This window comes from Trachurus japonicus, chromosome 12 (assembly GCF_045865225.1).
Source record: "Trachurus japonicus isolate A0001 chromosome 12, Traja_1.0".
NCBI lineage: Eukaryota > Metazoa > Chordata > Actinopteri > Carangiformes > Carangidae > Trachurus > Trachurus japonicus.
In genome coordinates, this window is record NC_140918.1 from 16,722,256 (window position 1) to 16,736,167 (window position 13,912).

The 13,912-nt window shown below is 44.3% G+C and overlaps 1 protein-coding gene across 1 annotated transcript in view; it reads right to left on the bottom strand.

The window, feature by feature from the left end:
- The window catches only part of tnksa (tankyrase, TRF1-interacting ankyrin-related ADP-ribose polymerase a), an 87,740-nt gene that overhangs the window by 70,301 nt on the left and 3,527 nt on the right, over positions 1-13,912 (bottom strand). The window contains exons 3-4 of the mRNA XM_085793543.1: positions 13,000-13,108; positions 6,583-6,678 (exon numbers count right to left, since the gene is read on the bottom strand). Of these exons, the coding sequence (XP_085649669.1) occupies positions 6,583-6,678; positions 13,000-13,108 (205 nt within the window). The remainder of the gene's footprint in view (positions 1-6,582; positions 6,679-12,999; positions 13,109-13,912) is intronic.

The window sequence follows — 13,912 nt, forward strand, 5'->3', positions numbered from 1 at the left end:
GCTTTAACCCTGCATCCAGATCATCCAGATGTAAATTATCCATGTGTCCCACAAAGTGAGAAAAATATTATTTGAGTATTTTTACATCAAAATAGATGTATTTTGGACTCCCATCTTGAGATGTGGGAAAGAACTGTGTTGGCTTTCTGCTCTCTGCTAGCTAGGAGACTGATATTATTGAAATGGAAAGACCCAACACCTCCAACATACAGTCATTGGATTAAGGAAATCATGTACCACATCAAGTTAGAGAAGATCAGATACACAATCAGGGGGTCTACTAGGACATTTTATAATATTTGGCAGCCTTTCTTAATGTTTGTGGAAGATACGGAGGCAGATAATATAGTACTGTAAATCTCTGCTGCTGACCTCTGTCATTTCTTTCCTTTTTCTTTTTTTTTTTTCTTCTCTAATTTCTTCTTTATGTCTAGCTATGTGAATTCTGTATTTTGAACTCTGTGTCTAACTGCTGGTGCTGTAACTCTGGTATTTGGGGAGGGGTGTTTTGTTGGAACTATGCTAAATTGTAAACTATAAATTGTTAAAACTGAATAAAAAGACCTTGATCAAAAAAAAAAAAAGATGTAATTTGCCATCCTGTAAAACAAATTCAGCCATTCAGTACATGGTTCTGCATAATCTAAAATGACCATAAATATTTTGATTGATTGATTGATTGATTGATTGATTGATTGATTGATTGATTGATTGATTGATTGATTGATTGATTGATTCAAAATACTGGCTGAAGTTTAGACTGAAAGAAGAACGTGGGTCAGTATCAGCTCCTCCTCTCCACCTGCTGCTGCTCGTCTCCATCAGCTGCTCTTTACCAGACTACAAGACGACAGGTGGTTCTCGTAAAAAAACATCAGAAAATGATGAAGGACCTTCTGACCAGACTCAGCAGATCAGCTTAAGAAAGGAGCACCAGGTCAACTGCTGTTAAACATTCAGTTTTCAGTTTTTTTCTAACCCATTTAAACTAGATACACCCACCTCGAACCCCCTTGTTGTTTCATCTTCCCTGTAACTTGATCTAAAATGCGTCAGATTCTAGCAGAAACTGGGGGAAAACATAGAAATGTGCCAACAACGCAAGCCAAACATACATCCTCTAAAAGTTCTGTCAGTGCTGCGTAGATGCTCAGTTCTGTTATACAGTTACAAAACACAACGGCACGAGAAAACCTCTTCACAAGAATAAACGAACACATGAATATGAAAGGTGTAACGTACTTTGACACCGACAGGATCTCTAAAAACAACACAGAGTGCTCATGGTTTCTGGAAGCACTGAACCACACCGATGTAACCACTCCGTCCGTGTCGTGATTTCTTTAGAACCAAGTGAGACGACAAGCATCCAGGCACATTTTTGGTGTCTGAAGCTCTACTCTCAGTCAGTACCATTTTGCATGCTGGCTCGCTGACATGACTTAATGGATCGCCCCAAATGGAAGTGGACCGTTATGAATGCCTTTTACTTACACCTGTGCTTCCCCCCCGCTGTGACAAGTGAAAACGTCTATTCAGGCGGCTGCTTTATGGAAACTAAAACACATTTCCAGACCAAATCACCTCCACCTATTAAACAGGGATGAGATTCTTAGAGTGGGCTGCTGATTGAAATTTATTTTCCATTTGAAAAATAAATCATGGTTCAGTGGGTCAGTGCAGGAAAAGTCCCCGTCTCATCACTGACTGTAATGTGAGCTGCAGACTGAAACTGATTTTAGTGGCTTCCCACAAGTTTAGATATATTACAGTTACTAAACGACATATGGATGCGCATTACAGTATATGACTAGTTGCTGGTTTAAATTACAGTCATTATAGTTTTTCACACACCAGCCACATTTGTGTGACTGTGTGATTAGTCTATAACTGGGATAATAAAGTTTCACATTGAAGGTCCACTGTCCTCTGTGTTAAAACAGATATTCAAAACCGGCACCATGGAAAGTACGCCAAATTAGCTCTTAACGGTTCCTCTTTGCATGGATGTACATCTCTGATACTAAAAGAAGCCGTTTGCTGCTCTGTGTGCTCTTAAATTCATTGTTCACTGAGTGTTTGAATTTGGCATGGCACATTTTCCAAACAGCATGGCTCTTGTCAATCTCCTTAGCGCCATTTTATTTATTGTGGAAGATAAAAATGAGACCACATTTCAGCTCTGCGCGCCACGGGAGCCGGTCTAATGGCACTTTCTGCCTCCTAATCCACAGACAGATGTGGACTTTGCTCTGCTTGCATGGCCACGCAAATGGTTCAATTTTTACTACAAAGAAGGGCCTACGTTAATAGTCTGTTGTTTCACACACATGCATTTACCATTCCACACTGCATTAGAGGTGGTCATGGTAATTCACTGCCACAATCATGACATTTTAGGCTACTATTATACTATAAGTCTAAAGATAGTTTAATAAGGCACATACACACACCTCATGAAGAAGGCCGAAGAAGAGCCATTTATTGGCATTAAACATTGGGACATATAAAAAAAAAAAAACATTTCTGTTTAGGCTTTAGGCTTTGTAACTAAATCCATGATGCTAATTTCAATAGATGCTCCTCAAAATGGGGCCTTCGAATATTCAAAATGAAGCACCTCGAGATAAACAGTCTGGAGAAGAAGCAGAAGAAGGGGGCGTAAGGTGATAATGTCATTCAAAGAGGACCAGTCAAACCTCAAACAGTGGAAAACGACATGGAAATAGTGATGGAATGTGACATTTCTGTTGGTTTCATCCAGCTGTTTTTATACAGATGAATGGAAACAATTTTAACAATTATGCAGCAATAATTGTGGTCAGCTCAAATGATTGCGATCAGGCAATGGCCCAACCCGCAGCAGTGTTTTTGAACCACTATAAAGATCAGTTCCACGCCATGAAGCCGTCTTTGCATTGTTTCATATCAGAATCAAATAAATGAATACCGTCAGATCTTCTCACACAACCTCTCTTCAAAACAAGAGCTCATTTTATTGTGTGGAGCTTTGCACAGCTGGTGCGCGATGGGGTCTCGAATTTCAAAAAGCACAACTCGGCCTCAACTCTTTTGGATTCAGACATCAGCGGTGGACGTAGCAGTCAACTATGATTATAAATGCTAATTTTAGCAACATGAGCATCTCAGTTTATGCTGAAGATTCAAAGAGTTGAAGACAGAGTCCACTGCCATCTGACACCTCTAGACCAAAGCATGGCTTCGTTTTACAAAGACAGGTGACAACAGGGCCGGTTGTAACGCTGTAAAATGTTCTATTCAAAGTAAGCATGGAAACAAGCTATGTGCTGAAACCTGTTTATTTCCAACATGGACTTAAATCCCACTAATGTTGTTCATAAGATAGTCTGCACGAGTGCCTGAAAACCTAATCAAAATTAAAACTCTGAATCTTCTCTGAAGCCAAGTAGTTGCTTAACAACCCAGTTATATATAACATGAATAAAACATGTGTGCACGTAGACGTACCTTCTTTCCACAATCCACACAGAAAACTCATCATGAATAGTTAAAGGGATAGTTCAACATTTTGGCAAATTGGCCCATTGCCATAATCGCTATAATGATAACAGTAGGTTCGTTACCTTTATTTGTCGGTGTAAGCTATTTTCAGTACGGCGGAGCGCAGCAGCTGGCTGCTCAGAGCTACGCTACAGAGGCTAAAGGAATTTCTTGGTTTCCCTCATCAAACTCATCAAATACACAACCCAACAACTCCAAAACGCTTTCGTGGACAAGTTGTGACCTGCACAATCACCACGCTATGAGATAATAATGGAACGTTACGAAACAGAGCCGTTTTCGAGGTAAATACAGGGTAAATACAGAGTCTGCTTGCTGAAAAAGTGTCCCTGAACGCAACGCGCATCAGCGGTTTTGCATGAATTTACGTCTAAAACAGCTCCATCTCGTAACGTTCCATTATTATCTCATAGCGTGGTGAATGTGCAGCTCACAACTTGTCCACGACAGCCTTTTGGAGTTGTTGGGTTGTGTATTTGATGAGTTTGATGAGGAAAACCAAGAAATTCCCTTAGCCTCCATAGCATAGCCCTGAGCAGCCTGCCGCTCCGCTCCTCCGTTCTAAAAATAGCTTACACCGACAATTAAAGGTAACGAACCTACTGCTATGACTATAGCGATTATGGCAATGGGCCAATTTGCCAAAATGTTGAACTATCCCTTTAAAGGAAAGGATAAAGTTTCATGTCGATTTGCAGAATCAATGACATCAGTTACAGAAAACATCCCATCACTCCCTTCATATCCTACATAAGCTGTTTGTTACAACCTGTGGGCAAAAACTACAGTATTATAAATTCCTGGCGTTCATGTTGCATCTTTGTCTCAATGTCCACAACCTCCGCCCCCATGACGACCTCCGCCTGGGCATCAAAGCTGCACTGAGTTTCCTTCAAAGTGTAAGCAGCACTGCATTTCCAGGCTGTCTCAGTTTGTCGTTTTTGTTTTTTTCACAATATTAGACGCCTCGAGTCATCACATACTATACGCACATGCACATTTGATTTAATGTACAACATTTGATTTTCCATCACATTTGATTTCTCCCTAGCAGTTAAATCTCTCCTGTGCTAAATCCTTTAGTTTTACTGCTCATAAATCGCACTTTTCAACTCCACTGTAAAACTTGTAGCGTGGCTGATACTGAGACGGGGTGAAGAGGCTAACTGCAGCACATGCGGATATGTTCAATAATCCTGACACAGAACAACCTCATTTTAGCTCTGGCTGGCAAGGACAATAATTTTTCACCGGGGGTTTGCTGCGGTGAAATTCCCCCCTTTATGTTTTGACACGGCACAGCTCCGCGCAGTGGTATCTTGAGGTTTATCTCATTTACCACCGAGGCCAAACAAGGGGAATTGATGATGTAACCCAGTGTAAACACAGAAGTGGTGCTGCGAAAACTGATTTAGAGCCAGTGTCGATTCCCAGAGAGAGTGGGAGACGATGAACACAGGGAGGGAGATTTTTTAATTTAAAATTCTCTTTACTCACCCACTACCGCAAACAAAAACAAGACCAATTTGGTTTAATACGAGCCACGTCTTTAAACCTTTCCCATCTAACCAGAGAGGGAGTCACAGCTGATCAGCCGGCAAACGCGCTCGCACGCACAAGTTTTTGCGAGTTCATCCACAGTGTGAAGACGAGAAGTGCTGATTTGCAACGAAGAAAGATGTAAAATATGAGACAAAAATCAGTCAGGAAAACCTGGAAAGAAATAAAAAAAAAATAAAAGTTTCTCCGTGCCTGTCTAATTAAGGAGGAATAAAATAAAATACTAGAGATCATTTATTTAAAAAGGCATTTATTTTTAATTAGCTCCTCATTTAAAGGCTGGGACTGTGTCCTGGCGGTTCCTCTGCCACTGAATAGGTGTAATGAGTCCTGCTGCATTTAAACGACTGCAGAACCAGTGAATTAGTCTCTTTCACTGCAAACTTTTACTGTCCCGTGTCGGCTGCTGCAGCTCTTCTGTGAGTTTGAGGATGTTTTTTGTAGCTTCTGTGCTTTCTTTGTATTTTTTTTTCTATTACATTGTAGGTTAACAGTGAACATGTACGCGTTCAGTCAACCCATATGGTTTCAATGTTAATTCCAGCAGCACTGGCCTTGGAAATCCCACATCAGTTAAACCCAAGTGGGACAGTGATGATAATGATGATGATGATGATGATCAAGGCTTTCGCTGACTCTCACGAGGCCACAGCAGAACCTAATGGATGAGGTGGGAGGTGGGAGCCTCTTGAAGTCTCAAGCTGTATTTAATTATGTTTTCAATTTGTCATTTTGGCAGCATCGCACCGTGTCACAGAACACGCCGGTGAGTAAAGGTCTGCTGTGTCACTGCTTTGGTTATCCCCCCCCCCCCTCCATATGTATGAGCAGGACGTGACAGAACGGGAATGAAAAATAAAACAAAAAACAGAGCGAGGGAGGACAATGAAGGCGAGAAAACCAAAATCCAACACAGAAGGGGCTAGTTTATTGAGCAGCTGATCAATGAGTGCAACCTCAGCCAGAGGAGTTAGAGAGGGAAAGAAAAAAAGAGAGAGAGGAAAGCGAGAGACAGAAACACTTCTGACCGCTGATTGTAGCCTTGGAGAGAGGCAGAGGAGCGGAACGGAGGAAAATGGGATGTAGTGACCAATGTGTGTACAGCCTTGGACGGGAGGACTGAATCACAAACGTGGTGAGCACATGAGCAGCATAGCCTTGCAATTTAAGAGGCTGATGGACAGAGAGAGAGAGAGAGAGAGAGAGAGGAGAAGAAAAAGGTGAAACTGCGCGCAGCCTTCGACAAAATGAGGAAATGAATGTCGGTTTGAAAGTTGTGGACAAAATGTGATCATTAAAGGCTGAAGGAGAGATGTGCAGCCTGATAGGGAGAGACGGGAGGAGGGAAAACATACAGATCAAAACTGAGAATGGAAAAGACACAAACAAACAGAAGCAATCAGCAGGTGAGAGGTAGTGAAAAAGAGAGAGAGACGCACTGAGAGGTGTGTGTGTGTGTGTAAGGGTCGGGACACTGACCTGTGAGCACGGCCTTGGCGGAGGGTTCGGCCAGGTCCAGGGCAGACTTGCCGTCGGTGTTGCGGATGTTGGGGTCGGCTCCATGCTGCAGTAACACTGTACAACAACAGGGCAGACAGAGACAGTAGCTGAGCTCCTGGACTGACATACAAACTCCCCGACACACACTTCCTCCCAGTCCTCCTCCTCCTCCTGCTCCTGCTCCTGCTCCTGCTCCTGCTCCTGCTCCTGCTCCTGCTCCTCCTCCTCCTCCTCCTCCTCCTCCCGCTGCTGCCGCTGCCACTGAACCACATCCCGCTCCGTAAACTGCCCTTCCTGGACCTTTCTCCCTCACTTGCTCCTCCGCTACCCCCCCTGTTCCTCCTCCACTGGGTCTTTCTCCTGGCTCTCCTGGCAGCCCTTCTGCAAGTCCTGCTTCACATTTCTCTCCTCCTCCTCCTCCTCCTCCTCCTCCTCCTCCTCCTCCTCCTCCTCCTCCAGCTGCTCCTCCTCTGTTGCTAGCGCTGCTCCCTCGGCTGCCCCTGGCTGCCCCTGCCCTGCGAGCCATGCTGCTGATGTAAACAGACATGTCACAACAAGAGCGGCGGTACAGCCTGCGCTAGACCCACGCCGCCCCAGAAAAACAGAGGACCTTACAGAAGGGCTATACGTGACCGGCTACAAAACACATCACACTTCCGTGGACGCGAGGGAGGGAAGAGGCTGAGGCTGAGCCGAGGAAATAAATAAAAACGAGGCGCTAGAGCCGATCCAGGGAGGCAGGAGGCAGGAGGCAGGAGGCAGGAGGCGGGAGGCGGGAGGCGGGAGCAGAAGCAGCAGCAGCAGCAGCAGCAGCGACGAGGCGGGCAGGCAGTGCGAGTGGAGAGACTCTCGCCTCTCCGACTGACTGAGCGATGCAGCGGAGAGCAAGATGAGTGAGGAGAGGAGAGGAGGGATGGGAAGAGCGGGATGGTGGTGGAGGGGGAGGGGGTGGGGGGTGAGAGTCAGAGAGGAAGGGAGAGGTAGAGGACGAAAAGAGGGGAGGGAGAGCAAAACAACAGTGTTTGTGTGGAAGAGAGGAGAGAGAGGCAGGGAGAGCAGGGAGCAGTAGAAACAGAAGAGAGGGGAGGAGAGGAGAGAAATAGAGGAGAGGAGAGGAGAGGAGAGGAGAAACAGAAGAGGGGGGAGGAGATAAATAGAGGAGAAGAGAGGAGAGGAGAGCAGGGAGTAGTAGAAACAGAAGAGAGGAGAGGAGAGGAGAGGAGAGGAGAGGAGAGGAGAGGAGAGGAGAGGAGAGGAGAGGAGAGGAGAGAATAGTAGAAACAGAAGAGGGGGAGGAGAGAAATATAGGAGAAGAGAGGAGAGCAGGGAGTAGTAGAAACAGAAGAGAGGAGAGGAGAGGAGAGGAGAGAATAGTAGAAACAGAAGAGGGGGAGGAGAGAAATATAGGAGAGGAGAGGAGAGCAGGGAGTAGTAGAAACAGAAGAGAGGGGAGGAGAGAAATAGAGAAGAGAGAAGAAGAGAGGAGAGAAGGGAGCAGAAGAAAAGGGAGGAGAGAAATAGAGGAGAAGAGGGGAGAGGATAGCAGGGAGTAGTAGAAACAGAAGAAAAGGGAAGAGAGAAATAGAGGAGAAGAGAGAAGAAGAGAGGAGAGGAAGGGAAAGCAGAGGAGAGCAGGGAGCAGTAGAAAAAGAAGAGAGGAAAGAAAGAGGAGAGAAGAGGAGAGACGAGAGCATGAAATGAATGTAACCAATCGAAGGAGAGGAGAGGAGAGGAGAGGAGAGGAGAGGAGAGGAGAGGAGAGGAGAGGAGAGACTTGTGACTACCACACAGATATGAGCTGAATTACAAACCGTCTGTGTTGTGTGTTTGTCTGTAAATGAGCTCTTCTGAGGGCACTAATGTCACTCCTCTCTCTCTGCCTCCCTCTCCGTCTCACTTCCCTCCATTGTGATTGCTGCGCAGCTCCCGGTGCACATGCCCTTTGACTTGTGTACACTCCTAACAACCCTGCTGAAACCCCCAGCAGAGAGCAGAAGACAACTGAGCGAGTGTACGTATGAGCATGTGTGTGTGGTTGTGGTTGTGGTTGTGCGTGCGTCTCTGCCAGCACTGACGCAGACCTTAGTCACCCACTCACGCCTCAACAAAAATATGATTTAGCTCTGCACCAATCCCCCCACATACACACACAAACACACACACACACACACACACACTGACAGTGATACCAAACAGCAGGAGAATAAAGATATACCCAGACTCAGGCAGAGAGAAAAATGACAGATGCTTACACAAACTTGTGTATGTTGTGTCCATGCACCGGCTCAAATTGTAGCAACCCCTGCGTCTGATTCATGTGCAACTGTCAACTTCTAATTTAGTGATTTCGGCTTTTGTCTCTAATGGACACAGCTTGTGTGTAATACCTGCAAAAGCCTTCTCTGAAAAAGAAAAACCCCCTAAAATCCCTTTTTTTGGACAGGATTAGTTTTCAGGACAATGTCAGATTTGCGGCGTTTATCTTCTGACTGTCTGTAAATGTCTGTGTGACCAGCGAGTTAACGATTTTAATAGAAAAAATTGAATAAAATAATAAAAAATGCGTGCGCTGAACTGCGGACTTGTGGGTTTTAAGTGTGTATGATAAAACTGGGGATGAACAAAAGTGACACAAAAAGCTGCTGCGGAGCGACAGCGGCAGACAACAGCAGTCGCACAGCAGGCAGGTGCAGCGTTGGCAGTCTTAACCTTTCCTGCAGCTGCTTCACAGGTGGGCAACATTTACATTTTCTCTTTCTCTCTTTTTTTGGGGGGGTGGGTAGGGGGCGGGGGGTGGCATTTTGCGTAAGTTAACATTTCAGCAACAGCTTCAGGCCGTTCGCTTGGCAAAAGTCAAGCCTCCGTCTTACATAATAAAGATAAGGAACTCCTTTTCCTGCGCTGTCACTGTTGCTCAAACCTGCAGAGCATGTTGCCTTTGTTCAGTTTGCAACCACATGATGCTATACAGCATCAAACGGCTAAAACTGATTAAGTAAAACCTGTGTTCATAAGCAAAACTATTCTGTCTGTTCATCATTTATTCATAAGTCAATTATACAGAGGGAAAAAAAGCTTCTCAAATGTTTTTGCTTTATTATTATTATTTATATATATATATAATTCAGAATATCTTATGTTGTACCCAAAAAAAAGGTATTTAAAGATTTTGTTTTGGGCTTAGGGAATTTTTTCCCCCCTCTGACATTTCATGGAGCAGATCAGATGATTAATCAAAAAACAAATGGTAAACAATGGGTGATTAATAACATGCATCAAAGCAAATCCTGACTCCATCTCCTCATCAACCTGACTCATGTCTGAAAAAAATCCAAGAACAAATGTCAGAGATGGGTTTGAGGTGTCGTCTCAGTGGGATATTATGGTCGAATTGATGCAGTGACATCACACTGAGGAGAACTGAGGACAGAGGCGAACTGTAATTTATGGAGGCGCTTTTTCTAACTCGGAGCCAATCGTGCAGCTGCTGTAGGATTTTCAAGATCTTCTTATCCCAAGTTTGTTGATGAGATTTCCTTCCAGACCTTAAGCTTGAAGGAGAAGCAGGTCTGGTAATGAGATTCGTTTTTTTTTTTTTTTTAACTCAAGTTGTCTGAACACCAGGGAAGAGGGCAGAGCTGCAGTTACAGTGGAATCGCCGTTGATTTGACTCTCATTCAGCTGCCAGATCTAATCCAACCTGGCAGCAGGACAGCCCACCAAAACACTGTCCAACACACACAGGCCGCCGGGGGTCATCTGACTTCTGTTTACACGCTCTGCAATGCTCTGCTGCTATCTGTGCAGTCAGGACTGTAAACCAAACCTAAGAACACAGCCTTTCTTCAGCTTCGGCGAATCATTGTGCCGATTATGTTCCCTGGTTAAATCTAAATGTCCCTTTAATTCATGAAGGCCTTGTTCAAACTAGATATTTTGAAATGGGGAATAAAAGCTGACTTTAAGCCTGTTCTACATTTTGTCAGCTTCCTGAGTGTTTGTTGCTGAGGTCAAGGACGTTCACATCCAGGACCTGAAGTGGAGGAGTGTATTGAAGGCTCTCTTCGCCAAACAACTGCATGACTTAAGGGTTAGGTGTGAGTGATGGCGTCTGCTTTTCAGTTTATCCTACAAATTTGGTAACGCGACCTGAAAATAATAGCATTTTGAACCAGTGGAGAACAGCTTATTTATCATTTTCCTGCTTCACAAAATGTTATTAAACCGTATTTAAACCGTAAGTGCTTGTGCTCGTGCTCTGCAGCATCCATTCATCCTCACGACCTGGGCCAATCGGAGAAGCCCATAACAAAACAGGAGAATCTTCTGTGTACCTTCACTGTAACAACACCTTCACTAAAAGTGGAGTAGAGTGGAGTGTTTGGATAAAAGTTGGCAGCGGACACATCCTCTTGCATGGCCATGCTTCTTTTTAAAGCCCGGTCTTTGTAAGTCCAAGACAATGGGATTCCTGCAGGAACATTTCTTTTTCCCGTCTTATCCTAAATCTCACCTTTCTCTGGGAGGAACTCTTTTACCTACCTGTTTCTACTGTTTATTTTTGTTCACTTCAAATTAAAATTCTCAAGTCAAGTAAATGATTGTTTTCATCCACTGTGAAGCAAAATAGACGATCATCATCTACACATGACAGGTCTGAACCACTTGCGAGTCCCGCTCAGTTCACATCTGATCCGTCTGGGAGAAGTGGTGGTGAACGCCACAGATATTCTTCCTCAATCAGTTTTTTTTGGAGCAGCCTAAGTGGTTCTTGCCCGAGATCCACTGAGAGGTTAAAACAAGCTGGTGCAGAGCTGAAAAACAAAACCAACTGGGAGGTTTAGCTCGGCACACAGCAGTCAGGCTGGTAAATCCAGGCGTCATGAATGAATTTATGAACCTCGAAGTGTTTTCAGAGAGCGGCCGTAACGCAGCGTGTCATCGTATATTCCCAGTTAAATCCTCTCTTTGTGTTGTGTGTGTGCTCTGTGTCCTGCTGCGTCTGAGCACAAAGTTAAGCGTCTGATGCGTCGAGATTTCCTGTCGTATTTCTTAAAGTGTTCCCCCTCTCTGCCGCTTTTTGATGTCAAGCGGATAGAAAATCAACAGCAAGGCGTCGATAGATGAAGGCAAAAAAATCAATTTATGCACATCGCTCAACCGCGACAACAAAGATAAGTTATTATGCCACTGTTAGAGCGTCATTCATTATCACTGATAATCAATAAATGCTCCGACGGGACCAAGGTGCGTGAACATCACAGGGCCACAGAGCCTCCTGCTGCTCTGCAGTCGTTCAGAGCCCCTGTCGTTCTGCAGCAGGTAACTCACAGGACTTCAAAATTAAAATAAAAAATAAAAAAAACAATACACTGATGCAACTTTTCGTCCTTGTTGCTCTCAGCGCTCGCAGCAAGGTGACGGCGGCTATCATCATCGCTGTCTTTTGTCATTACCACTCATACAGAGCGATGCTTTTCCATTACGATCATAAAGATTATCCCACAACTGACTGCTCAGACGCTTTTCATGCCGAGGTGCATCTCGTCGGCATCTTGACTTTCCCCGGGGGGAGCGGTGGCACGGCCTCTCTCCACTCTTCACTTCACCTTTAAAGATTAACTGCTGCTGCCGGAGCTCTGTCTCAACTCAGCCTCTGTTGTTGTTTCAGTTTTTTTTTTAATTAGGGCAGCTCATACATATCGTGAGACAAAGAAATCATTGCTGCTCTGTCCCCTGTGTGGGTTTAGGAATAAGCAGTAAGACAGTAATTGCAATTTACAGGTTATTTGCTGCTTTATGCTTAATGGAAAATAATAGCAGAGAGTCAGTGGGTGGTTTGTTCTAGTTGCTAAAAATTACTGTGTAAATATAAAGAACTGCAGGTTGCGGCTGAGGAGGGGAGTTGAGAGGAGTAAACATCTAAAACAAAGTTACCTAAACTCGACTTTCACAAAGCATTGCAACCACAAATACTAAAACACACAACAGCAATGTCCAGGAGGACACTGTGAATCATGACATGGGGCAATGATACGATATACAGTATGACGATACATTGCGATACTATAGGAAAGGCAATATATCACGATTTTTTTCCTTTTTTGATTGTGCTAAGTTAGCTAATGCTTGAGCACATGATGAGCCACAGACCTGTACTCTACTCTCGAGGAGTCAATGGCTGAATGACTGCTGCCAACGAACAGTCAAACTTTTTAACGCAACACAAAAATGAACCACCACCGTGAATGTTTGCAAGTAAGTTGTTAATAAAAATAATCCAGTGCTTTCGAATGTCGATACAGTATCGCCATATTTCAGTGTATCGATATTTTCTTACAACCCTAATACATACAAAACACGTGATATTCGTAGTGCAAGCTTTTGCGTACTTACCTATACAGACGTCTATCTTGCCCTTGATGGCGGCTTCATGCAGCGGCGTGTAGTTCCAGTTGTCTCGGGCGTTGGGGTCGGCCCCCTGACACAGCAGCAAAGACACCACCTGAAAAAATGACAAACGCACTGTGTTTACTCGTGTTTGACAAATTTAACCAACAAACCATCAAAAATGAATGGTTCTTTGTCAGTATGTGTGTTTTCTTATATTTCCCATATTCAGGCTGCTAAACCTTAATTCAAGTAACGAACAGTTTCACTCTTGTTGTGAAGCCTCTTGGGTTCTGACACCAGAAGTTCAGATAACGCTAATTGGAAATGTTCAAGTACCGGTGCCATACGGTGGCCTTGAGAGCGCAACACACTTAAAGGGATAGTTCAACATTTTGGCAAATTTGCCTATTGCCATAATCCCTATTATGGATTATGGCAATCCTGCTATTAGGGATTATGACAATAGGCGAATTTGCCAAAATGTTGAACTATCCATTTAAAGCCCCAGTATGTAGGAATTACCCCCATCTAGCGGTGCGGTTGCATATGGGAACGTATTCTTGATGTTGCATTCACGTGAAATCGGGCAGACGTCAGACAGACAACAGACGCTGCATGTAACAGGATAAACAAGCCTCTATGCTAACAAAACAATACAGGCTACGTGACAATATGTTGTCATGGTGATGTCGTATTGTTTACCTGACCCACGTTTTACCGTCTTTCTCTTGTTGAGTAAAATGACATCCCGTTGGTTTGCCGACGGCGTCATTCAGGTGTCTGACTGCACCTGAATGCAACATCAGTGTCTCCGTCCATCCTCACACTACACAGTGGTGACAGTTTTAACCGGCGCTACCTGGAAAACTTTCTCCCCGAGCCGACAGCTCCGGTGAGTTTCCGTGGTTACCTACGG